This window comes from Misgurnus anguillicaudatus, chromosome 10, assembly GCF_027580225.2.
Source record: "Misgurnus anguillicaudatus chromosome 10, ASM2758022v2, whole genome shotgun sequence".
Classification (NCBI taxonomy): domain Eukaryota; kingdom Metazoa; phylum Chordata; class Actinopteri; order Cypriniformes; family Cobitidae; genus Misgurnus; species Misgurnus anguillicaudatus.
In genome coordinates this window covers 11,395,397-11,419,678 of record NC_073346.2, presented here as the reverse complement: position 1 = coordinate 11,419,678, position 24,282 = coordinate 11,395,397, and the positions used below count along the sequence as shown (strand labels likewise).

General features: G+C 36.6%; 2 protein-coding genes and 1 long non-coding RNA gene across 4 annotated transcripts; all 3 read left to right on the top strand.

Annotated features, from left to right (window-relative positions):
* Positions 1 to 1,999: 1,999 nt before the first annotated feature.
* Positions 2,000 to 12,647, top strand: ca14 (carbonic anhydrase XIV). Of its 2 annotated transcripts, XM_055212042.2 has the most exons (12): positions 2,000 to 2,402; positions 3,325 to 3,345; positions 5,269 to 5,448; positions 6,558 to 6,703; positions 6,799 to 6,898; positions 6,984 to 7,046; positions 7,174 to 7,331; positions 9,651 to 9,777; positions 10,088 to 10,111; positions 10,187 to 10,271; positions 10,760 to 10,813; positions 11,836 to 12,647. In XM_055212042.2, the coding sequence occupies exons 1-12, from the start codon at positions 2,333 to 2,335 to the stop codon at positions 11,933 to 11,935; spliced, it is 1,128 nt and encodes a 375-aa protein (XP_055068017.2). In that variant the 5' UTR covers positions 2,000 to 2,332; the 3' UTR covers positions 11,936 to 12,647. The 2 variants fall into 2 exon arrangements, with proteins under 2 accessions (XP_055068017.2, XP_055068018.2); XM_055212043.2 differs by lacking the exon at positions 10,760 to 10,813 and having other exon boundaries at positions 2,001 to 2,402.
* A 1,529-nt stretch (positions 12,648 to 14,176) lies between these two features.
* Positions 14,177 to 19,714, top strand: LOC129447637 (C-C chemokine receptor type 5). The gene is made up of 3 exons (XM_055209385.2): positions 14,177 to 14,274; positions 18,442 to 18,516; positions 18,599 to 19,714. Exons 2-3 carry the CDS (start codon positions 18,470 to 18,472, stop codon positions 19,677 to 19,679), a joined length of 1,128 nt encoding a protein of 375 aa, XP_055065360.2. The 5' UTR covers positions 14,177 to 14,274; positions 18,442 to 18,469; the 3' UTR covers positions 19,680 to 19,714.
* Positions 19,715 to 20,835: 1,121 nt separating this feature from the next.
* LOC141367209 (uncharacterized) lies at positions 20,836 to 22,927 on the top strand. Its single transcript, XR_012371440.1, has 2 exons — positions 20,836 to 21,086; positions 21,223 to 22,927. It is a non-coding gene; the product is annotated as an uncharacterized lncRNA (long non-coding RNA).
* The last annotated feature ends 1,355 nt before the right edge of the window (positions 22,928 to 24,282 follow it).

Below are 24,282 nucleotides of genomic sequence, written 5' to 3'. Positions count from 1 at the left end.
CATTTGTATGGGGGTTACTTACCTACCGATTTATGATAACATTCCTTTACGCATATTAAAAAATGTTACGCGCATAACGCATGTGTTATAGCATATGTGTAAACCTTTATTTTTAGATTGTGTTAAAATAAATGTCTTACAGTATTGTAAAATAGTTCTTTAGTAATGTTTTAGTAATGTATTATAATTCACACTCAGACAATTATACCTGACAATGACGTTTGGAAACCTTAAACACGGTGCAGCAGTACGCTGTGAGCACACGTGTGTCTGTATGCAGCATCAACAAAATATATAATTATTTTAAACATTATTACTGCACACATACGCAATTACATACTAATACTATAGAACTACTATAGCAGGGTGGCTCAATTCAACCATTATACCCCATTTAGATCTACCTTTTCAACCGCATTTCAGATGGGTGAAATTTTCAGGTAAAACCTGGTTTAGGTGTGCTTATGGATCAAAAACACCTGCCGTAATCCTAATTGAGTTATTTACATAAACTTTTAATACATAGATTTAAAACAAAGTAAAGATGGCCAGCTTCTCATGCTTAAGTAAGAAAAGAAATATATCTGTAAATAATAGGCTTTACTAATGTCGCCGTTTGCTGGTCATTTGTATACTCTTTCCAGACATGTGATCAGTGTATCCCTTTAAGAAAACGTGCATAAGAACGTCAACTGCAGCCTGAGAGATTTGTGAATGAAATTCCTAGCCACGCCTACCACGTGGATTCAACCAATGGAAGTGCTGAAAATGATTCTACACGACTTTTTTTTACTAACGATCAACCAATGGTGAATAGTTATTGGGGCAAAAGTATTACGCAAGCTTGTGCAACGGTTTCACGTAAACGGATCATTATACGCTGTAAAGTTTATATAGAGGGAAGGGGCACAATACATGCCAGAATAAAACGTTAAATGGTGATGCAATTTCCTTTTTACATTTAAATTTGATAGAAATGTATGCCATCAATCGTGATCTGTAAAAGGCTCGTGAATATAAATCTTACAAGATTATCCCATCCATGATACCCACCATGATTTCCCCCATTCATCAGTTGCATTTCATTACTACATTGATACATGATTGATTATGAAATCATATGAAACCGATTTTTATATGGTATTTTAAAGAAAAGAATAATAAAAAAGCCATAATAATAACAACTCTATAACAAGGCTCAATACAACAGCTCAATATAACAATACGATTAAATTGCAATATTTTGGATTTTTTTTTTATGTTTGCTCGTGGTGCTCAAGATTTTTATGTATAACACAAGTGAACAATAGTTTAATATTATTTACAATACTTTTAAAATGAATTTCTTCCTAAACCGCCAGTAGATTATAAATTAGTGCTGTGTGGTGGAATTATGGTGTTTTACTGCCCTCCAGCGTTTAAACAATGAACTGAATTATTCGCTTTAGGATAATAGGATAATACACTTTCTTTTTATACAACTTACAATCAAATTTATTTGCGTTAAAAATTCACATACTATTCTTTTATTTTGACTAGTGATGAGTAGATATAATTTATAAAAACAAGTTGCCTAATTTGTTAAGTTAAAGTAACATAAAATGTTGATATGACTTACTGATCATATAATTTATACAATGTTACTGTAATGTTATTGAAAGTCTCTGTGAATCATTTTTATAATTTGTTTAATAACATAAAATAGATTTAACAGATTCATCTTTTGATTGAAAAAATTGACCTTAACATTAACTAAAATAAAATAAAATTTTGATTGAAAAGATTGACCTTAACATTAACTAAAATACAATGTTATAACTATACTATGTTACAACTATAACAGATGTAACCTTATTAAAATCTTTCTTTCTTTCTTTCTTTCTCTCTCTCTCGTTCTCTCTCTCTCTCTCTCTCTCTCTCTCTCTCTCTATTATCATCTCAATACCCCTTCAATCAGGCGTTCCCTGCCCCCATAAGCTAGTTGCTTCATACCCATTTTTTGGTGGGCAACCCTTCATGATTTTCTCGTTCACTTGTTCTTTTCTCTATCCAGTTCTCGCTCGCTCTCTCTTTCTCTCTCTCGCTGGTCTAACCCCTCTGCCTTTTTTGCACCATGTGAAGGCCTCTCTTTTTTTACCATTCAGCTCGCAGGGCCTAATCATCCACATCAAGAAAAAGTATTTTCTTATCTTTGTGAACTTTTTTGGATACTTTCAGTTTTTTGCATTGTAATAGCCCAGTTAAGATTTGAATATTTAGCATCGTCCAGTGTATCAGTGGGTCTGGTCCAGTCTTCCCACTGTGTGTGTGCTGTGGAAAAGTGGCTGACAGCATGGACACTTACTGGAAAAGAGTGTCTGTATTTCTTCTGTTTTTGAAATGTGTGGACTGCACAGGAACTGGTAAGACTGTGATAATCTTATACAATATTAATGCAGCAGCATTTTTTGGTGATTTAAGCTGTTAAAAAGGTGAGAATTAATGTGACCCTGGACCACAAATCTTAAATCTTAATTTGCACTGGCATATTTGTAGTAATAGTCATCAATGCATTATATGTGTCAAAAAAAAAAAATCATTAGGATATCAAAGTAAAGTTGTTCCATGAAGATATTTTATAAATTTCCTACAATAAATATATCAAAACTTTATTTTGTGAGTGAATGCAGTTACTAAGGACTTCATTTGAACAACTTTAAAGACGATTTTCTCGATATTAAAATTTTTTTGCAACTTTAGACGCCGAATTTTCAAATAGTTGTATATCTGACAAATATTGTCCTATAAAGCTTATTTATTACTATTAATTTGACTCTTAAGTGGTCCAGTGTAAGAAATAGGGTTAAAAACTGAATAAATTCTTTTGCTTTTTGATATATTCAGAACTTTGTTAAAGTGTAAAATGTCCCAGTGATGTTTGTTGTTTGCTTTTTCAGTCTTCATAGATATAGCTCAACTAGAAGAGCAGAGTACTAACAATGCCAAGCTTAGGTTGGATCCCATATATAAATTAAACCAAATATATAAAAGCATTGTGAGATGCTATATGGATAAATGCATATAAAGATTTATTGAAATCTTATGTTTAATTAAGTGCTTAGATAAAATCTGCTTTTATGGGGGGATATATGTGTGGGATGTGTTGTACTGTCAGTGTATTGTTGCATTGTTGTTAGTGTGAGCATACCAAGACAAATTCCTCTCAACTGTATTGTTGAAATGGCTAAATAATCTTTGAATACTTTTGAATACTTTAACCAGAAGCTGTAAATACCACTGTGATCCAACTGTAACCTTGTTTCATTCTTCCCCTTTATATTTTAGCCACTGAATGGACATATGCAGGTAATACAACTCATTTCCCACCATGTTTCAAGTAATTTCATCATAGTTTTATTTGTATTCATGTTATAATGCTGTGATGAGGTCATCAGTGATGCATCATAACAGAATTGTTATTATTTTATTTGTGTGGATTATTTGGCTGCTGTACTAAACATAAACCTTTACTTTACTTTAAAAAAAAAAAATCACTTTTAAAACTCCATTTTCACATTAAAATTAACCAAGCTTACATCCCATCTCAGCTGTCTTTTTCTCTTCAAATTCTGTTACTTCCAGTTCATCTCTTCCATCTTCCATTGTAAAAACTCACTGTGCAAACAGAGAGGCATAGAAAGAGAGACAGTCAGCCAGTATAGAGAAACAGGGATTGAGTGTTCATATTTGACGCAGATAAACAGAAGCGATGTTAAAGAAAATGAGACTTCATACAAACACAGACTTACATGCTTCAATGTGATAATTGTACAGCTTGCATGTGAATAGACACCAGTTCATAAATGTCAATGGTCGTGCAATGAACGTGAAGTAATAAGACAGATCACAGTGCATTTCATACAGCTTTCTTTTCCTTCAGAGAAAGAAAACATTCATATTATTGTTAGCATAATGAATCCTTTAAGCTCATTTAGCCATGCTTTACATGTGCCGATCAGTCCTAAGGATTAATGAATTTAAAGTACAGTACATAATAAGACCAATACATCGGAAAGTACAACATGATATGCAGAAATATCAAAAGGATTGCTGCATTGTAAAAAAAATCTTTGCATCATCTCAGATTTGCACCTGTTAACTTACTATTATTTATTTTGACAAGAGATGAGTTGCTACAACTTATACAATGAGGTTGACATATTTCAACTGTATTTTATCAGCTATACCAACTCATCTCTAGTCAAGATAAATTATAGTTAATAGGTTAAAATGACTTGTATATCTGAGATGATTAAACAAAAAAAAAAATTTGAAGCAGCAAATAATTGCTTACACTCTAAAAAGCAAAAGATACATTTTGTAAAAAATAAAATAAATAAGGAAAAAATTGAAATAATTATAGTTTTATTATTTAAACTAAGTATTTTTATAACATGGTATTATTTGTCTTTCATATGTATTTGGTAAAAAATTGGTTTGAAAATAATTTCACAATACAAATAAATAATGATTAATGGATAATTTTGGGGTGAAATTTTAATTTGGAGTGCTGCGCTTAATTTAATTTTCAAGGATTAAACAGTTGATGTCTGTATACTTGCAGTAAAATCCTGCAGCCGTTTCTGCATGTAGCGCTGATTCATTATTTCTGAACAGCGTGTAGTTTCTCGAGTGAGTGATGCTTTGTTCCCCGTGTCTGTGTTTGGGACAGCATGTGTGAGGTAAACTGGCAGTGGTCCTAAATATGTGTCTTGCAGTTGTCATAGAGATCACCTTGGTAACCGCAGATCAATGAGAGTAACTTTCCCTCCCCCATGATCCCACTTTTTGCAGTTTGACAGGGGTTTGGGGTATATTCTTATGTAAACGTGTGAACCTCTAATCCCTGTGTACACAAAACTGATATTTCTCTATTTTATGTTATAATAAAAAAATATTTTAGGGATATTAATGTTTATTCTCTATTCAACTCACGTGCACCCAATTCTCTTTATTCATGTATTGTATTTTCTTTCACAAAAAAAAAACTTGTGTGCGTGTGTGTGTCGGCATGCTTTTGCAACAATGCTTTTGCCACCTCAGTACTTTTGCATGACTAAACCCTTTGCTAATACTTCACTATAAGCTTTCGAAATATGGCGAAAGCACTCCTATGCACTTTGTTCATAATTGCTCAAAAGTAGTTTTCATTACTTTATTCAATTGCACATTTTGTTAGGTCCACTTTTGTATATTCACAGTGCTGGATGATTTTTCTGTTTGTTTCAGGAACTGTGGGGCAGTCGGAATGGGCAAAGGTTTTTCCTGATTGTGGTGGCTCCAGTCAATCTCCCATAAATGTGGACACATCCCGTACACTGTATGACCCAACACTACCTCCTATACAACCTTTGGCATACAACAAACCTGGAAATAAGCCCTTCACTCTTTCTAATAATGGTCACACAGGTAAATCTCACATAAAAGTAAACTCTTACATTATAAACATCGCTGTAGTGTTATTAGACACTTTTGCTTGTGGATTAACTTAATCTTGGCTGAGTCAGAAAATACATTTTTGCTTGTAACTAAGTAGACATAACTGCAGGCCAGTGAACACCAAAAGGGACATGGACTCCAAAAGTAGTAGTAGATTGTACCTCCAAAAGCGGGCAGTAGGATTAGGTTTGGTGGGAGGTTAGATGTGTCCCTCGCGTAGCCAGACATTCAATACTAAGGTTTAGCCATCAGTCTGTGGGCGTGACGTCTGGCTGAGACTAGATGTGTCCTGTCTATCTTTCAGTGTTAAAAAGCTCTTTGCAACTGAATGCACTGCATCCATGCCACCAGGTGTCAGTGTAAATCTCAAGCAACTGCTCACTTTTCAATAGCTGGGTTAATGCAGTATTAAAATACCTCAGCTTGCACATTCAAGCGTTGTTTTATTTCTTTGATGTGGTTGGCTAAATTCTTTCCTTTGTATTGCCGCCAGGTAAAATAAAAGCAAAAATTGTATAGGCGCGTTGATATGCTACTACCCAGGTTCACAAAGTTTCGTGATATAGTCACGTATTTTTTTTTTTTTAATTCTTTTTTCGTGCTATTATCACGAAATTTCTTGTTTTTTCGTGATCGTATAACGAGTTCCTGTTTTCGTGTGATTGTCACGTGTTGGTTGCTCGACTGTTTTTTTCTATTTTTAAACCATTGTCGCTTCAGTTTAGGGTTAGATTTGGTGCTTGCATTAGAATGTCAATTTATATATTGATTTTTACTATTTTTTCTGATTTCTTTCTTTATATGTCGCCTGGCGTTTGGGTTAGAGTTGGGTTTGGTTAGGGATGTCATTTTATGTAAATCTAACCCTGGTAAGAATGGTAAGAAAATAGGACAAAACAGTCGAGTAACCAACATGATAATCACACGAAAACAGGAATTCGTTATACGATCACGAAAAAACACAAAATTTCGTGATAGCATGAAAAAAGAATTAAAAAATACGTAACTATTTAACGAACAATGAAGATATTGTGCTCTTTAGTTTTATGTTTAGTTTTATGTTTTTTCCCCTTAAACAGTGCACATGACTTTGCCACATTGGATGGGTTTGTCTGGGTTACCATGGCATTACAGTGCTGTACAGCTGCACCTGCACTGGGGTAATGGAGTGGGCGTGGCCAAAGGAAGCGAACACACCATTAATGGACGGAGCTCCTCAGCAGAGGTTTGTATTGTTAGTGTTTCTGTTCTGTCATATGTGTGCACAAAGAGATGCACAAATCATAAAATGTGTAAAGCTATCTCTCTCTTCTCTTTCAGCTCCATGTTGTACACTACAATGCAGAGTTGTATGGTAATATGTCAGAGGCTAATACTCAGGGGAACGGTTTGGCTGTGTTAGGGGTTCTGATCGAGGCAGGTTCTCTTTACTAACTCAATTATATTAATATTGAAAGGTAATGTTTAATACTCATCTCATTCAATTTTTTTCTTTTTTCAGGCAGGTGATGAAGTTAATCAGGCATATAACAGTATTCTTAACTATTTGGGTCACATCAGATATGCTGGTATGTGCATTTTCAAATAGCTTTAAAACATACATGACACATATGATCTTCTATTTTATATGAATATATTTTATAATATAATCCATATATGAAAAGATTGCAATAGGTTTTGTATGCTGATGTGCAGGCCAGAAAGTGTCAATCCCAGCATTTGATGTTCGCTCATTGTTGCCTGATGATCTGAGCGAGTACTTCCGTTATAATGGTTCACTCACAACTCCACCCTGCTACCAAAGTGTCCTCTGGACTCTCTTCAATGAAAGGGTTAAAATATCTCACTCACAGGTACAAAAACACACACAAGATAAAGAGACATTTAAACACACTATAGCAAATTACATGATCTCTCCTTTCTTCTCCTCACCTTTCATTTCCTGTCCTTTCATCTACTTTATTCCCCTCTTTCCATCATCTCTACTCTCCCTTTTTTCTTTCCTATCACATCATTTGCCCTTCTTTCTTTTCTTTCCTTCTTTCCTTTCACTCTCTTCTCCTTTGCTTTTCTTTCCTTCCATCTTTTCTCCTCTCCCTTTTCCTCTCCTCTCCTCACCTTTAATTTCCTGTCCTTTAATATACTTTCTTCCCCTCCTTCCATCCTCTCTACAATCCATTTGTCCTTTCCTCTTATCTCCTTCGCTTTTCTTTCCTTCCATCTTCTTTTCTTTCTTTTTTCCTTTCCTTTCACCTCCTCTCATTTTTTCCTCTCCTCTGGTTTTACTTCCTCTCATTTTCACTCTCTTTCTTTTGCATTGTTTTCCTTTCCTTCCATCCCATCTTCTCTCCTCTCCTCTTTTCCTTTTCTTTTTCCTCCCCTCTCCCTTTTTCCTATCATCTCCTTTGCTTTTCTTTCCTTCCATCTTCTTTTCTTTCTTTTTTCCTTTCCTTTCACCTCCTCTCATTTTTTCCTCTCCTCTGGTTTTACTTCCTCTCATTTTCACTCTCTTTCTTTTGCATTGTTTTCCTTTCCTTCCATCCCATCTTCTCTCCTCTCCTCTTTTCCTTTTCTTTTTCCTCCCCTCTCCCTTTTTCCTATCATCTCCTTTGCTTTTCTTTCCTTCCATCTTATTTTCTTTGGTTTTTCCTTTCCTTTACTTCCTCTCTTTTTTTCCTCTCCTCTTCTCTCCTTTCCTTTCTTTTCACTTCCTCTCATTTTTTACTCTTCTTTCCTTTCACTTCCTCACATTTTTTCCTCTCCTTTGCTTTGCATTCACTTCCTCTCATTTTCCCCCTCCTCTCCTCTCATTTCACCTCCTCTCATTTTTTCCTCTCCTCTTCTTTTACTTCCTCTCATTTTCACTTTTTTTCTTTTGCATTGTTTTCCTTTCCTTTCCTTCCATCCCATCTTCTCTTCTCTCCTCTTTTCCTTTTCTTTTTTGTCTTTTCCTCCCCTCTCCCTTTTTCCTATCATCTCCTTTGCTTTTCTTTTCTTTCCTTCCATCTTCTTTTCTTTCTTTTTTCCTTTCCTTTCACCTCCTCTCATTTTTTCCTCTCCTCTTCTTTTACTTCCTCTCATTTTCACTTTCTTTCTTTTGCATTGTTTTCCTTTCCTTCCATCCCATCTTCTCTCCTCTCCTCTTTTCCTTTTCTCCTCTCTCCTCTCATTTTTCCTCTCCTTTGCTTTGTTTTCCTTCCATCTTTTTCCTTTCACTTCCTCTCCTTTTTTCCTCTCCTTTGCTTTGCTTTCTTTTCTTTCCACCTTCCCTCCTTTTCCTTTGCTCCTCTCTCATTTCCTTTTTCCTTTTTCTTTCCTTTCATCTATTTTTCTCCCCTCTTCTTTTTTCTCTTCTCTCATTTATACCTTTACGGTCCTGTCCTTTCATCTAATATCCTTTCCTTCACTCCCCACTGCTCTCCTTCTTTCGTTTCTTTCCTGTCGTTTAATCTAATTTCCTCCCGTCTTGTTTTTTCCTCAACTTACTTCACCTTTCATTTCCTGTCGTTTCATTTACTTTTGTCCCTCCTTCCATCTTCTCCCCTCTACTTTTTTTCTTTACATTAATGTACTTCCCCTTTTCATTTTTGCATTTCCTCTCCTTTCCTTTGTTTTCCTATCTGTCCATCTTCTCTTCACTCCTTTTCTTCCCATTTTATCTACTTTTTTTTCCTCTCCTCACTGTTCATTTCCTGTCCTTCCATTTACTTTCTTCCCCTTCTTCCGCCTTCCCTACTCTCCGTTTTACTTTTACTTTCCTCCCATGTCCTCTCCTTTTTTTCTTTTCATTTCATCTACTTCCCCCACTCCTTTATCCATTCCAATCCTCTCCGTTTCTTTGCTTTCTTTCTGTCCATCTACTTATCCTTCTTCTTATTTTTTCCTCTCCTTTTCTTCCCCTTTTTCTCTTCTCCTTTCTACTTTCCTCCCTTCTTCTTTTTTCATCTCCTCTATCCTACTTTCCTTTCCGTCGCTATTCTCTCCCTTTTTCCTTTTCTCCACTTTCCTCCCATTTTGTCCTTTCCTGTCCTATCATCTACTTTCCCCCTCTCCTTTTCTTTAATTTCATCTTCTCTCTTTTCTTTTTTTATTTCATCTCCTCTCCTCTCTTTTTTTATTTCATCTCCTCTCCTCTCTTTTCTTTTTCCTCTACTCTCCTGTCCTCTCCTCAGCTGATGAAATTATCGTCATTGCTGTACTCCAGTAAGGGGGACACAGTTGAGGTCTCAGCTCTACAGGACAACTATCGCACCACCCAGCCACTTAACAACAGAACCGTCCTTTCCTCTTTCATTCATGGTAAGAGAAAAGGGCAGAATTGGGGCTTGGGGTTGCATGTAGCTGAGCTCTTTGTTTATGTGATGGCTGATTAGTTTTTCAAAATCTCCACTGTGAACACAGAGCTCATTGTAATCATGTGAGGTTGTTGTGTGTAAGTCTATTCTGCTGTGTTGGCACAAAAGACAAACAAAGAATTACAAAGTGCTAATAATGATTTGTTTTAGAGTAACTAAGTAGCTCAAAAATGTGCAAAAATATATTTTTGTGATATTGAAAGTGAATACTAAATGTGTTTAACCAATTTTTCACTCTTTGTTTCTCTCACCAGTTTCAGTTCAAATTTATACAGCAGGTGAGAAACATTATTTTCTATTTAATTGTCTTTGATATTGGTTCGATCAGCTCTGATCAACTTCCTTTATCGCAGGTGAAATCGCAGCGATTGTGATCGGGTGTCTGTGTGGATGTGTCGGTTTGGCTGTGATCATTCTCTTCATTGTGAAAACTATTCGGTAAGAACGCCTTACTCGCTCACGCACCCTCTCATCCCTCCTGGGTCTTACTGTGAAAAGCTGGTTAGAGATGCTTAGTTATGTAATGGTCTTCAATAGGTTTTGTACGTGCTTGAATACACGGTTTTCTTCAAACATGCCAGGAATGTGATCTCATCCACGATTAAACTGCATGACCTTAGTTTAAAAACTTCAAATAACTTTTTTGCTCAAGAAAGATGCATGATTATCATATCACATAGAAATAAAATTTAATTTCATGGATCATTTCCAATAAAGCAAACTTAGGGCATGGAATAATTGAATCTTTGGTGTTCAGATTGTGTGGTTCATCCCAAAATTGATTCTTAATCAATGAATCATATTCTAACTCACTAACATATTTATTAGAATGTAGTTTGTCTTGTTTTCATATTTATCATACTTGAATCATGTTTGTTTGTGATTGCTTTGTTACAATATGATTGTTTCTCCTGGTCACATGACAGCTCAACATCGAGCTGGGATGTCCTGCCAAGTATTCGACCTGCTCCTCAGCCCAGGTCACCTTTTTCAATGACTTCTGAGTCACGATATCTAACCTCTTAAACCCTAACCTAACCACCTATAAAATCTTCCCAACAATATAAAACCCCTCCAATTTTAGCCTGATCTCAGGAATTTTTATGTCTTTTACAAGTTAGCTAATCCGTATGAATTCATGAATGAACTGTACAAATATGTAGATTATTATAAAAAGCAATAATGAAATCCCACCCCTAAACCCAATGTCACAGGGGCGAAAGCAAATCATATGAAAATGTATGAATGTGGTCATACGAAAATTGAAATACATTATACAAATTGAAAGTTGGAAATTATTTCAATTGGTAACACTTAAATAATATAAGCTTTTTCAACTTCAAAGTGAGAAAATTTCATTTGTAAACAATGTAATAGATCCACTTGCAGTGTTTAAGACACATTTGATCAGTTTGTGTGCCTTTGGGACTGAACCCTTGGTGATGCAAGTGCCATCTGTATATATTAGTTGATATTTTACATAGTTAACCCCTAGTTGTCTGTGTCAAAATTCAGTTAAGCTAAATCTCACTCATATTATTGCACACAAAGATATTACCATACTAGTACTATGCTTGTCCTTCCTCTATAAAGTAAATAATAAGTTAATATTGTGTGTCTTTATCACCTACATTGGTCTTCTCACATTTTAAGTTCACTAGTTTTTCTATGGCTCACATTATCCTCATTCATGCACATCCTAAATAATCCATATATTTTCTTTTAATAAGTAGAAAATATATATAAGTAGTACAGTGGATCTACTTATAATCTTCACCCATGCATGCATAACCTTACACCTGACAACAGAAAAAAGTGTCATAGTCTCTTAGAGACTGAAACGAAAATGTCCTTTTAATAAATGAATGCAGTTTTTATTGTGCAGTGTGCCTGATGCAACACTGCCACCTAATGTTTTAAAAGGAAAATTACACTGAAAAAGAGTAAGAACAATGCACTCTCAGTTGGTTCAGCACATTGTGACTTTGGTTTTGCTCTACAGAACAAAAGATGTGGGAAAAGAAGTCAAAGAAGATATGGTTTTAAAGACGACTTCTGACCCGGAAAAACCAGAGGACGCTGCACCTCAGACCGAGTCTTGACCCTAAACATCTGATATGTAATTTGATCTTATTGTGCAGTAAGAAACATACACTTTCCTCAGCCCTCCAGCTATCTTTATCCTTTATCTCTAAATGGCTATTCTTCTTGATACCAGGCTTCCTTGTTTGTATCTTTTTCTCATTTTTACCACAATGTGGTTATTGAGGGCATCTCTCTCTCTGTGTGTGTGGTCGTGGGTATAGAGTAACTTGTCTCACATTTTGCATTCTCCTCAACACACGACTGCTTTTATGTCCAATACTACCATTTAAAAGTTTAGGGTCACTTGCTCATATTTAGATTTTTTTTAAATTTAATAATAAACTCATCAAAACTATAAAATAGCACAAATGTAACAATGGAATTCATTTTGTGACAATAAAATCTAAATAATATATTCAGTGTTTCCAAATTTCCAGGAATTTTGTCTTTTAAACAAGCAACTTCTTGAGGTGTCTGAGATGTTTTATAAACAGTATTGAAGGAGTTCACATCTATTCTGGGCTCCTATGTTCTTTTTTACTTTTTTATTCAGCCTCAAGTTTACTTTGTTTTAAAATGAATATGTTAGCACATTTACTTTTTTTACATTCAGATCATGTTTTTCAAAATAAGTATAAACATTTCAGTAAGTGACCTGAAACTTTTAAATGGTAGTAAGTTCAATACATATCCTTTGTGCTAATGTGACTGTCAATTTCACTTGTATATAGAGTACAAATAAAATAGTAAATTAATGATAATTTATGTTGTGTTGATCTTATTTTTGGTGTCTTGTTTATAGTGGTATACAAATTATACACTTTAACGGAGTGCATGATCTCTGAAAGCCATTGTTGATATTTGAAATCAACAAACGCGCCCCTACCCCAATAGAATCTGGACCTTCTTTTGATATTAGACCCACCCCACACATACACATCCCAGGCAACGATGTTGGTTAGTAGACACCCTTACCACTGATTGGCTACAATTGGTGTGTTTTGGTACTCGCCTGACTCAAAAATCATGCACCCCGCCTTTAACTTTGTTATACATGATTAGGCTCAATGACTGCACATCTGTATATAAAAACAGTTACTCATTTCAATTACTTTTACATTTATAGCAACACAAGAACAGCAAAACATAAGTCTCATCTAGTCTAACACAGTATACATAGCCAAGAGTCATTTTTATGACAGAAAAGATAAAGATAGCAAAATAGATAAAAATATTAAGTGAGGGGTTGGTGGAAGAGATGTTTTTTGAAGATTCATAAAGACTGCTACTGAATCAGCAGATCTTGTTGCCACCTGCAGATCATTCCACAGAAACTGATCCAGAGAAGGTACACAAAATAGTCATTTATTTGGGATGGCACCACAGGCGGTCCCTCTGTTGGATTGAGAGAGTAAGTCTGCGTGAAGGTGGTGCTGACCCGGTGATGGTTTTAATGGCCAGGTCAAGAGCAGAGCATTATGTGGTGCATGTCATTTTGTTACACTGACTGGACCCATTTAATGTTGTTGACTGCTGTGAGGATCAATAAAATGACACCAAATACATTTTAATCTAATACAAGGATGAAGCAGTTTGAACAAATTATTTATACAAATGTATGATCATCAGGGCTTGACATTAATTTTTTTGCTCACCAGCCATAGTGGCTAGTAGTTAGCATCCTAAAATTACTACTTTATTTCACTTGATTTAGCTAGATTTAAATCCCTGTCAAATGCAGATTTTCAACCGAAATTAAGACTCAGCTGTCTTTATTATTACAGGTCATATATGGAGGACCGGCAGAATGTGTTTTTTTGGCAATGATGGCTGTTGTCATGCCAGCACTCACAGCAGCCCCAATCGCGTAATTTGCGGGTGGGAGATGTCTCCATCGTTTTGATTGTGTCCCGAGTCCCGACAACTTATTGGAAGAATTTTTGCATTATGGTCCATTAAACATACAATGAAAAAAAATGTTTTTATATTTCTTTGTACGCTATTGTGTTTCAATTATATTGTTGTTGTATTGATAATTTGGTGTAGCCTACTCCTGCCCATCAGTCGCAAATTAAAAAGTAAATAAATAAAAAGTAAACACAACAATAAACAATACATGTCACATTTAAAACAATCAAATAACTTATAAAACATCTACAATTTGAGATTAAAGAGTAGGCTAATGTGATATTATCATAACTTTAAGATGTTATTTATGATAGTTTCTTTTGTTTGAGAATTTGAATTATATACACGGCTCTCTAAAATGCTTGATTCTGATTGGCCAGCCAAAACATTTCAAGATTCCTTCTTTAACTACTCAAAACTAATAACACACGGCTGCAAATCATAACAGGTAGGCTGCAGTTTAATATTACACAAATTTTTATATAAATACGTCTTTTAACATATATGACATTATATTTTAAAATGATTAAACCAAATAGTGTGTTCGTGACATTTGTCTCATCTTAAAACTGAAAGTAAACGTGTTTTCCACACGGAAGGTCTGTATTCGTTAAAAATGAGCATGTTAAATATTTCTTATCAACATTTAATGTTCCTTAGATTTTTAATGAGTTAAATCACCGCATAATAAGCGGGATAATGTACAGGCAGCAGGTTGTTAGATAACATTATCCCTTACTAGCAACGCCTGAAACTAATAACACGTTTACCCGAATGCTGCAAATCATTTTGAAATGTGCAGTTTAATATTACAAAAAATAAATATAAGTATGTCTTGTAATAACATATGACATTATATTTACAAATAATTAAACCAAATAGTGTGTTCGTGATATTTGAACTTCTTGTCTTAAAACCAAAACTAAACGTATTTTCCTCGTGGAAGGTCTGCATTCTTTAAAAATTAGCAAATTAATTATTTTGAATCAATATTTAATGTTCATTACCTCACATATGAGGTAATAGCTGTGTAATTAGCAGGATATATACAGGATGATAATGTACTTTTGTGTCGGGTCCTGCACTGTCGGACTTATTTCTGCGATATACATAACAAATCATAACCCAGATGAGATATGGATGTTAACTGCTTCAATACCGAATACAATAATAATAAAATTTGGCAAAGATAAAGGCATTGTAAATGAACATAATGAAACCATTATTTTAGCACAAACAGCAGAGAGACAGAAGGGAATAAGAATTAATGGGAAAAACATAACCAACAATTTTACTAACTGTAAAAATTAAAGTCAATAGTTTGCTAGACAAAAAAGTCAATATTATATTGTCTGTTGGATCATTGTGCATACTCCATCCACTTTTTGTTGTGTGGCAAATAATGATGTTGAGCATTTGGTCAGAAGAGCAGGGTCTGCTATTGTCATATTAAGTGACGCAGGCTGTGATTGCCACAGATCTTCATCACCTAGCAGTGGTCATCATTTGGTGGACCGTACAAGGTTGAGCATCAGGCCCAACCGAGTTGGGTCTGTTGGTCGTGAGGGAAAAGATAAGACATGTAGACAAAACAAGTTTATATTAGCATAGAGTTTGCTTACATATGCTAAACATGATTTGACAGAAGTTTGAATATTATCTGGTCGAGCTACTTGTTTTGTGAGCAAATTACGTGAATGCTTGGTGAAAGATTACATTTCCATGACATCTCTCTCACCAGTGAATGTATCACTAAATGCACCTAAACCACTGTTACACCGCACACCGTGTCCTAGATGCAACATGATTCCAGGGATGGGCAATTTTTCTGTCCATACTGAACAAAAAAAGGGGTGTAACACGTTGCCATCAATCACAAAACAGTTTTGTTCGAGTTTTGTTCAGTTTTCCGCTCTTGCACTGCAACCAATACAAGTACCCAATACAAAGATCCATTTCAGTACAAATGGGTTTATCAGTAAGAGATTGCTCTAAACAAAACATTTATCATTATTTAAGAACCTTTCAAGAACCATATGTTAAAACCATTTTTAAAGGGTCCCTCAGTAAGCCTTTGGTTTGGAGCTCAATTCATCACATTATACATGTAACGTCCTGAGACTGATGGTAGACAAAACAAACAAGATAAAAGGGTAATCCAAAATTGTAATCCAAAGAACAGGCAAACAGGTCATGAACAAGGCAACATGAAACAATAAACAAATGGCAAGGCTTGGTAATACAATTACAACTAACAATAGTGATGTAAGGTTCTTCAACGAATTGTTCTTTTGAGCCGGTTCTCAGGAAGTAACCGGTCGAGCCGGTTCACAAATCGAACTGAATCGAACTTTAGTTTTGGGCATAGGTTCCGGGTTGATGACGCAGGACGCACAGCCGAAATAGCACGTCGGATTGCCAAGGCGAAGATTGCCGACGATTCTGACAGATGAGTTGCTGACACTCCGTGTGTATCACCGAGGATTTGAACGAGCCTGATCCGCAAAGTTTTTTGTTTTATTAGTTTCTTGAAATGCTTGTTTTATTAAAAAGCTTTAGTTTAAGTACGATTTATTGTGCATGCCAATCATATTTTAGTTGTTTAAGGAAAACCAATTAGTTTATTTATTCTTTATACCTAGGATATGTAGAACACATCCGCAATTGTGCATCAGTGTCTTTTAGGAATCTTATCCAAGTTGTAGGCTATAGTCAAAACTGGTCAGTTGTATCTGGCATTTACGATCCGCGATTGAAAATGTGACCACAAACATTACTAACTTGTGAATGAAAGGCAATAAATCAGCTATGCCTTCACAAAAACAACTTTTTATTGAATGTTTTAATGTGTTGAATAGGGCTGCACGATAAATCGCATGTGATACCACGCACATCACGTCAGTAATGCCGGTTCCTTGATTAGTATTAAATCGACAACAGCTGCTTTCAGATGGCGCGACATTAACTGCACAGAGCCGTGGTTCACTGGCAAGCTGGGCCATGTCGCATACATATCGCAGGCGATACGTCCGCGATAATTAATGCGAAATTGCCCCGATTGTCAGTGAACTACGGCTCTGTGTAGTCAAAGCCGCTCCATCCGCAAACAGCCGCCGGCGATCCACCACCAATCAAGGAACCGGCACCACCGACGAGATGCGCGTGACAAACACATGCGATTTATCGTGCAGCCCTAGTGTTGACACAAACGACTTTATTTGAATGTTTCAATGATACAAGTAGTTAGAAAATAAATGCGTAGTGATGTCATTTCTTGATGGCGTCAGGAACCGGTGAATCAGCTTTTTGAACCGGTTCAATGAGCTGAACTGTCTGAAAAGAGCCGGCTCGCGGAAATGAATCGGACTTTGCATCACTAACTAACAATACTTTGCAATGTGATGATGAGATACCATAGATATGTATAAAGGCTAGATGTGTTACGGCGGAGTCTCTAACGTCATCACTTGGCGGCCATCTTACCACAGGCTCACTCGTAGCATTGTGTTTAATGGTGCAGGTACTTTTAAATGACCATAACTTGCTCAATTTTCTACCGATTTTCAAACAGTTATAATTCTGGATGCTTTAACATGTTTCATGATTTTTTTTAGTATAAGTATGCAGTGTCATGGGTACATCTTTGACGTTTATAACAAACCAAACCGTTTGAAAATCGTTAGAAAATTAAGCAAGTTATGGTCATTTAAAAGTACCTGCACCATTAAACACAATGCTACGAGTGAGCGAACAAATGCGGACGTTCCACTCAATTCGCCAACAGCGCGGGCGAGATATCTACCCTTTACACATATCTATGTGAGATACAACCAGTTTTATATGAAACAAACAGGAAGTGAAAGTAGAAAAAGAGTGAGTGTCCAAAATGTCTGGTTTGTGAGGAGGGTGCCACCTGGTGGTAGGATGAATGAGCATAGGGAGCCATGATGATTTGTTATGAGAGCCAGATTGGCCCCCTCTGCTGGCCTTCAGAGGTTTCTTTCAACTGTCACTATCTGGACTACATTACCCATCATCCCTTGCACTACCAGCTCCTCACCACACCTGTTTCCTGTTAGTAATCACCTGGACTATTTAATCCATTCACACACACTCACACTGTGAAGTCTTGTTAGCCTTGTCTACATTTCTGAGCGTTCGTCCTGTTACTCTGTTCTGCCTTGTGTTTGATTTGTGCCTGTTTATCGTGTTTGTTTTCTGCCTGCCCTGACCCACGCCTAGAAAATTAACTACTGTTTTTGGATTGCCTTTGATGGTGTTGTTTACCTGGTGTATGACCCTTGCCTTTATTGTGGATTTCTCTTTAATAAAACCTGCATTTGGATCTAACCAGTTACACGCTCATTACATGACTACTGACAATACAACTTAAAATTAACAAAAACTTTAAATATATTTGAATTAGTAAACAACGTGACACTTTCTATCTTTCTATTCAAAGAAAGATCTAACCATTTTTCATAGGTGTCCTCATGCACTTTGTGAAACAGCTTGAGTTGTTCTTTGCAGGGCAAGGCATTTTCACTGCAAACATATTTTGGTGTGCACACTTCTGTTCTTAATTTAGGTGAAAACAGTTGTTTGTAATAAACAGGACCACTTCACAACCTCTTTGGACAGAGATGGCTACCCCCAGTCTCGATTACATGAATGGACATGAATTGTCCAGGTGAGACCTTATCTTATAGAAATTGTTATTACTCACTGTTGTTCTGCTTCACTTGTAATATAATTTTCTTTTTCTGCTCAAGTTTGCATGGACCAGTTATTGATGAACCAAACACCTCTCCCTTATATGACTATGGGGACTACTACAATGAAGGTGTTGATCCATCAATGTTATCCTGTGATTATGGAGTTCATGCATCCAGCATCCTGCCTGTGTTATACTCTCTGTTCTTCGTGATGGGTCTGCTGGGTAACCTGCTGGTGTTATGGGTGATGTTGATGGGTGTAAGGCTGAAAAGCATGACTGACATCTGTCTCCTGAACCTGGCTTTAGCTGATCTGCTGCTGGTCTCCTCTCTTCCATTCCTGGCTCACTATGCCAGAGATCAGTGGGTCTTTGGAGGCGCCATGTGCACCATGGTTTTAGGCGTCTATCACATTGGATTCTACAGTGGGATTTTCTTTGTTGTACTGATGAGTGTTGACAAATATTTAGCTGTGGTTCATGCTGTGTTTGCTTTGAAAGACAATACAAAGATATATGGGATCTTAGCCAGTGTGGTCATCTGGATCATTGCTGTTGCAGCATCGTTTCCTGAGCTTATTTACCTTGAAATCAGTAAACACAATAATAAAACATACTGTCAGTCTTATCCAACAGATGATCACAACTCTCACCATTATGCAAACACTGTTGGTATCATTAAGATGAATGTTTTAGGATTAATTATTCCACTTTGTGTAATTGGATTTTGTTACTCAATGATTCTTCGCAGACTCTTAGCAGTTCGCTCTTCCAGGAAACAGGCTGTGAGACTTGTCATTGTAGTGATGGTTGTCTTCTTCTGCTGTTGGGCTCCATATAATATTGCAGCTTTTGTGAAAGCATTGGAGCTAAATAAACTCATAGAGACATCCTGTGAAAAAAGCAAAGCAATCACTCTTAGTCTTCAGATCACAGAAGCTCTGGCTTACTCACACAGCGGCCTGAATCCCATTCTCTATGTGTTTATAGAAGAGAAATACAGGAGTTACCTTTTCAAACTCATGAACAAAACACCCATCATCAGATTACAGTACATGAGGAGATATCTTACACAGGCTACAGGATCCGTTTATTCACAGACTGCCAGTGTGGATGACAGATATACTACACCAGTGTGATTGAAATAAATCCCCAAATACCATCAAAAGGCACCTGCTTGTGTGGGATTTTAATGTCATATGTTTTATTAATATTGTATTTAGAAGTGTTTTCAATAATCATTATAGTATGCTAAAGTAAAAGATTGTTTGTGTTTGTCTGTGAGAGTGGAAAGCTACCAGCTTGGGTGTGTGTGTAAAACTGCAAGAAGGATTAACTAGGAATTTATGTCTGGAAATTGTCAAAGATAAGAAAGAGACCAGAGTGGGAAAAGTAAACAGAAAACCACGTATTAACTAATACTTTAATATTCACAGGATAAAATATGCAATATATTTCTTACTTAATCAGTATTAATCAGTGAATAATTGATGTAATAAATGATATGATGTTGTCTTTGATAAATGTGTATTAACCAATGAAATGAAGGTTGCATACAGAATAATCTAATGGGGGGGATGGCAACTCAACCTTGAAGAACAGAATCTCCTGCGCTTGTTCTTTGTGTGTGTGTGTGTTTTCTTCCCTGACAGATGTTTTTTAATAATGATTAAAGTGTTTGCTTAGAAGTAGTATTGCAGTAAAAGATGTAATATGTGTTTATCTATCTAAAGAAGTTAATGTGTGCCTTATTCATATAACCAATTTTACGAATAATGAAATGATGTCATGATATTGAAATGTGTTTTACATAATAATCACTTTCATCTTACAGCTTATGTTTTTATGAATAAATGAATGTTTCATTAATGATGTGTTTTTAAGAAAGCATTATAATATGCTATCTGAAGTCAATCATATGTGAAGTGGAGGAGTACTGGGGAGAAGGTGACGGGCTGCATGGCTCTCAGGGATGAGCGGAGAACAGACTTTGTTTTTTCTTTATATGTGTGTGTCTATGTGTGTGGTGATGGAGTCAGATGTACGAGGGGAACGGCCTTTGTGGGTGGAGATTCTAAGAAGAAGATCGACGTCACATACTTTATAAATAACTGTTTTCTCCAAATGCTGGCTGTTAGTCGATTGCCTATTGTGGCCTTGAGACTGCCCAGCGCTGTAAAACTTTTTCATATCTGATCAATAAATAGTTTAATTTTAATACTGTGCCTTTCCTCGAATTATGAACACGCAACGGACACTTTAAAGTCCAACAACTGGTGACCCCGACGTGAAAGGAGAGAGTGAGCGGAAGGAGGGTTTCACATTGAAGAAACCAGAGTAAGCGAGGATTCCCTTTCAACACAAAAAGAGCGCTCTATTAAAATAAGGTAAGCAGAAGCCTGTTTTATCAAATTCTGCTAATTGGATATACCAAATTACTTGTGTTGATAAGGAGATCCGAACTGAATTACAAATTTAAATTTTTTATAAATTGATCAGAGTGAAAAACTTTTTGAAATTTTTGAATTTTGTTATTAATTAAAAAGGTTGGAGGCCTTTAACACATTAGGTGTTATAAAATACCGACTCAGGTTGTAGCCTGTAAGGGGTGCAAGGCCCGTTGGATGAAAGGTCCACGAATACTGTTAATGGCGGTGTAAGTTAACAGAATTAATTAAAAAGGTTGAGGATTCCTTTAACACATTAGGTGTTATAAAATACCGACTCAGGTTGTAGCCTGTAAGGGGTGCAAGGCCCGTTGGATGAAAGGTCCAAGAATACTGTTAATGGCGGTGTAAGTTAACAGAATTAATTAAAAAGGTTGAGGATTCCTTTAATACATTAGGTATTATAAAATACCGACTCAGGTTGTATAGCCTGTAGGGGGTGTACAGCAGCCCGTGGATGTAAGGTCCACGAATACTGGAAAGAAGAAGTGACGTCTTAATGTGAATAGTATTGTTGATATATTGTTGTTATTTTTGTGACATTTCTGTGAAAGTTGTATTGTGTTTGTATTGCGGGTGAAACTCCTGAAAACTACTGGTGTATATATCCTTTTGTTAGATAAGAGTGACGTTTTGTGCTTTTTTTGAAATTTTGAATGCTTGTAAATTGTGTGAAAATGGCTAAATAAAAAAAAATGTGATAAGTATGGTTGCTTAACAGTGTATGTGCAATGGAAAAAGGGCAAGTAGTTTGGAAAGGGACCAACTGTAAAAGACTTAGAAACAGATTTGAGAATTTGGACAAGATTAGCTCTGGTTGCTGCTGCCATGCAGGCTATTAAATCAAATAAAAAAGGCGAAGTTGACAGTTGTGCTGTGAGCAAGTAAAAGGACAAGGAAACACTGAGCCAGTACCCTCAGCCCCACCCATGGCTCCTCCTCAAGTGAAGTCACTATACCCCTCACTGCACACACCTCCTCCTTATGAGGAAAAGTCTGTTTCGATCTCAAAGCAACAACCGGTGTTAATAGTAAACAGTGGTGAACTAGATGTTGAATTTGATGAAATAAAGGCCCTGAAAAGAAAAATGGAAAGATTACAACAAACAATTATGACACAGGGAGAGATAATCACAACTCTATTAAGATTACAGAGAAATACAAATGATAGCAACATGGGAAAGAGATCTTGTGTATTACACAGACAGGGCCATAAACAAATCACACAAACAGAACTTGTAGAGGTAGATAAGATTAAGAATAAGCTTTTGAAACTGCAGCTAGAACAGACTAAACAGGCCAACACAAAAAAGAAACAAATGCCCAAGCAGGCCCAACCAACACCAGTAGCTATGACAACTAGTGTCCCGGACAACGTACAATATCCCAATCAGCCCATAGATTCATATAAAGGCCCACCCTATACAGGAAAGCCGTTGGAGGGATATAACCAACAGAGAAGGGGAGGGCCAAGAAGGAGTAGTAGACCAAAACGGGGAGGTTTTGGAGGTTTTGTCAGGAATACATGTTATGTGTGCGGACAAGAAGGTCATTGGGCCAGAAGATGCCCTCAAAATGGGTCACAGCCCCAATATTCCGGTGTAAGGTATCCACTTAACGCACCAAATGCAAGGGGATGGGGTCCCAATAGAGGAGGTGGCGGGCGTGGAAATGGTGGTTTTGCCAGGGGACCACCAGCGCCACACAACCCATCACAACCAGATTTAATGGCGCCTATGAACCCAACATGGGGCCAAAGGGAGTGATGCGGATGAATAAGGGGGCACACAGGAACCCACCATGAGAGGAATGGCTGGACCTCTCATGGACCATTAAGAGCCCTAGTGGATAATGGGCCTAAATAGTCCACCGTAAAAAAAAAAAAAAAAAAGTTTCAACAACGGTGGAGATAATGGGTTTCTGGTAAAATTGAAAAGTGACTATTAACAAATCACTACCCTATAAGGTAGCAAACCAGTCTAGTTTGCACACATTTCTGTATTCCTCCAACACACTTGTTAATAATAGAAAGGGACCTATAAATTACAATGGCCTGTCAATGTTGTAATGTGCCCCCGGACGGACGGGGCACAAATGAATGGCTAATTAAACTATGGAGAGATAGAGCCTTATGTCTGACCCAGGACCAGAGACTTATGTTATTTTTTATTTTATTTTTTTTATTTTTTGGGCCTTATAAACAACAAACAATAGATAATAAGGTATGTACCAATATAAAACGGTGTCTTAGATAAAGTTTACCAAAAAATCCTGGCCAGCCGAACCTGAAATTATGTCCATGAGGGTGTAAACATGACTTATCTAATCACTGAGGGTGAGCCATATAACTGCATACCATTGACTGAAAAAAAAAAAAAGCAAACAAATTGAGAGATGGTTTGTTCGCGGTACCACTGACAACTCTCCCACCGGTAATCACGTTATTTATGGATGGCTTTGTTTTAGAGCATCAGATGGTACGCTAAAGGCAGGGTTTGCTGTGGTTGACCAGGTTGAGGGTGATTTTGTGACTAGAGTGAGTGGTAAATTGGAGGGTAAGCAGTCACCACAGACAGCTGAAATGATAGCTGTTATCAAAGCCTTGCACTACACTGGTGAAGAGAGGGTGATTATTTATAGTGACTCTGCATATGTGATTGGTACAGTATATATGGAACTGCCATATGGCAGATAGGTGGGTTAGAAACCAGGAAAGGCCGGCCTATAATAAATAAATGCTAGCGAAGCCTGACATATAATACAGGCTGTGAAGGTACCTAATGAAGTGGTTGTTGTCAACTGCCTAATAAACCACTTATATCCCCAACCATGGTTTCCCAAGACAAAGTTAGATCTGACAAAATTGACAAACACGTACTGGAATTGACATATAGTTTCGGGGCTGCTTATCACCCCAATGACAGAGCAAAGCTGAAATAATGAACCTGACTTTGACATTAAAACTTGACTTGACAACATCTGTGCACAGACAATAATAACATGGCTTGACGAATTACCAATTGCATTAATGTCTATTCGCTCTTCTGTTAACAGGATTTCTGGTCTCACTTCCTTTGAATTGCTTACAGGTCGACAGTCTCCAGGCCCACGGAATGCCGTGGTGTAGAATCCAATCCTGCCACTAACTAATGATGTTTATTTTTACAAACTAACTGCTATGATTAAACATTTTTCCTGCCAGGCTACCACACAACGAAATTGGGACAACGACTAAGCTGTTACAAATGATGATTGGGTTTCTAACAGACACAGGTGTGGACCTGAGGACTCAGGT

Excerpts from the sequence above, each read along its gene's own strand:
- LOC129447637 (XM_055209385.2), top strand. The coding sequence starts at position 18,470 with ATGGCTACCCCCAGTCTCGATTACATGAATGGACATGAATTGTCCAG. Across the intron at positions 18,517-18,598 it reads AATGGACATGAATTGTCCAG|TTTGCATGGACCAGTTATTG; the intron begins GTGAGACCTTAT and ends TTTCTGCTCAAG.
- ca14 (XM_055212042.2), top strand. The coding sequence starts at position 2,333 with ATGGACACTTACTGGAAAAGAGTGTCTGTATTTCTTCTGTTTTTGAAA. Across the intron at positions 5,449-6,557 it reads TTCTAATAATGGTCACACAG|TGCACATGACTTTGCCACAT; the intron begins GTAAATCTCACA and ends CCCCTTAAACAG. Across the intron at positions 10,272-10,759 it reads TTCATTGTGAAAACTATTCG|CTCAACATCGAGCTGGGATG; the intron begins GTAAGAACGCCT and ends GTCACATGACAG.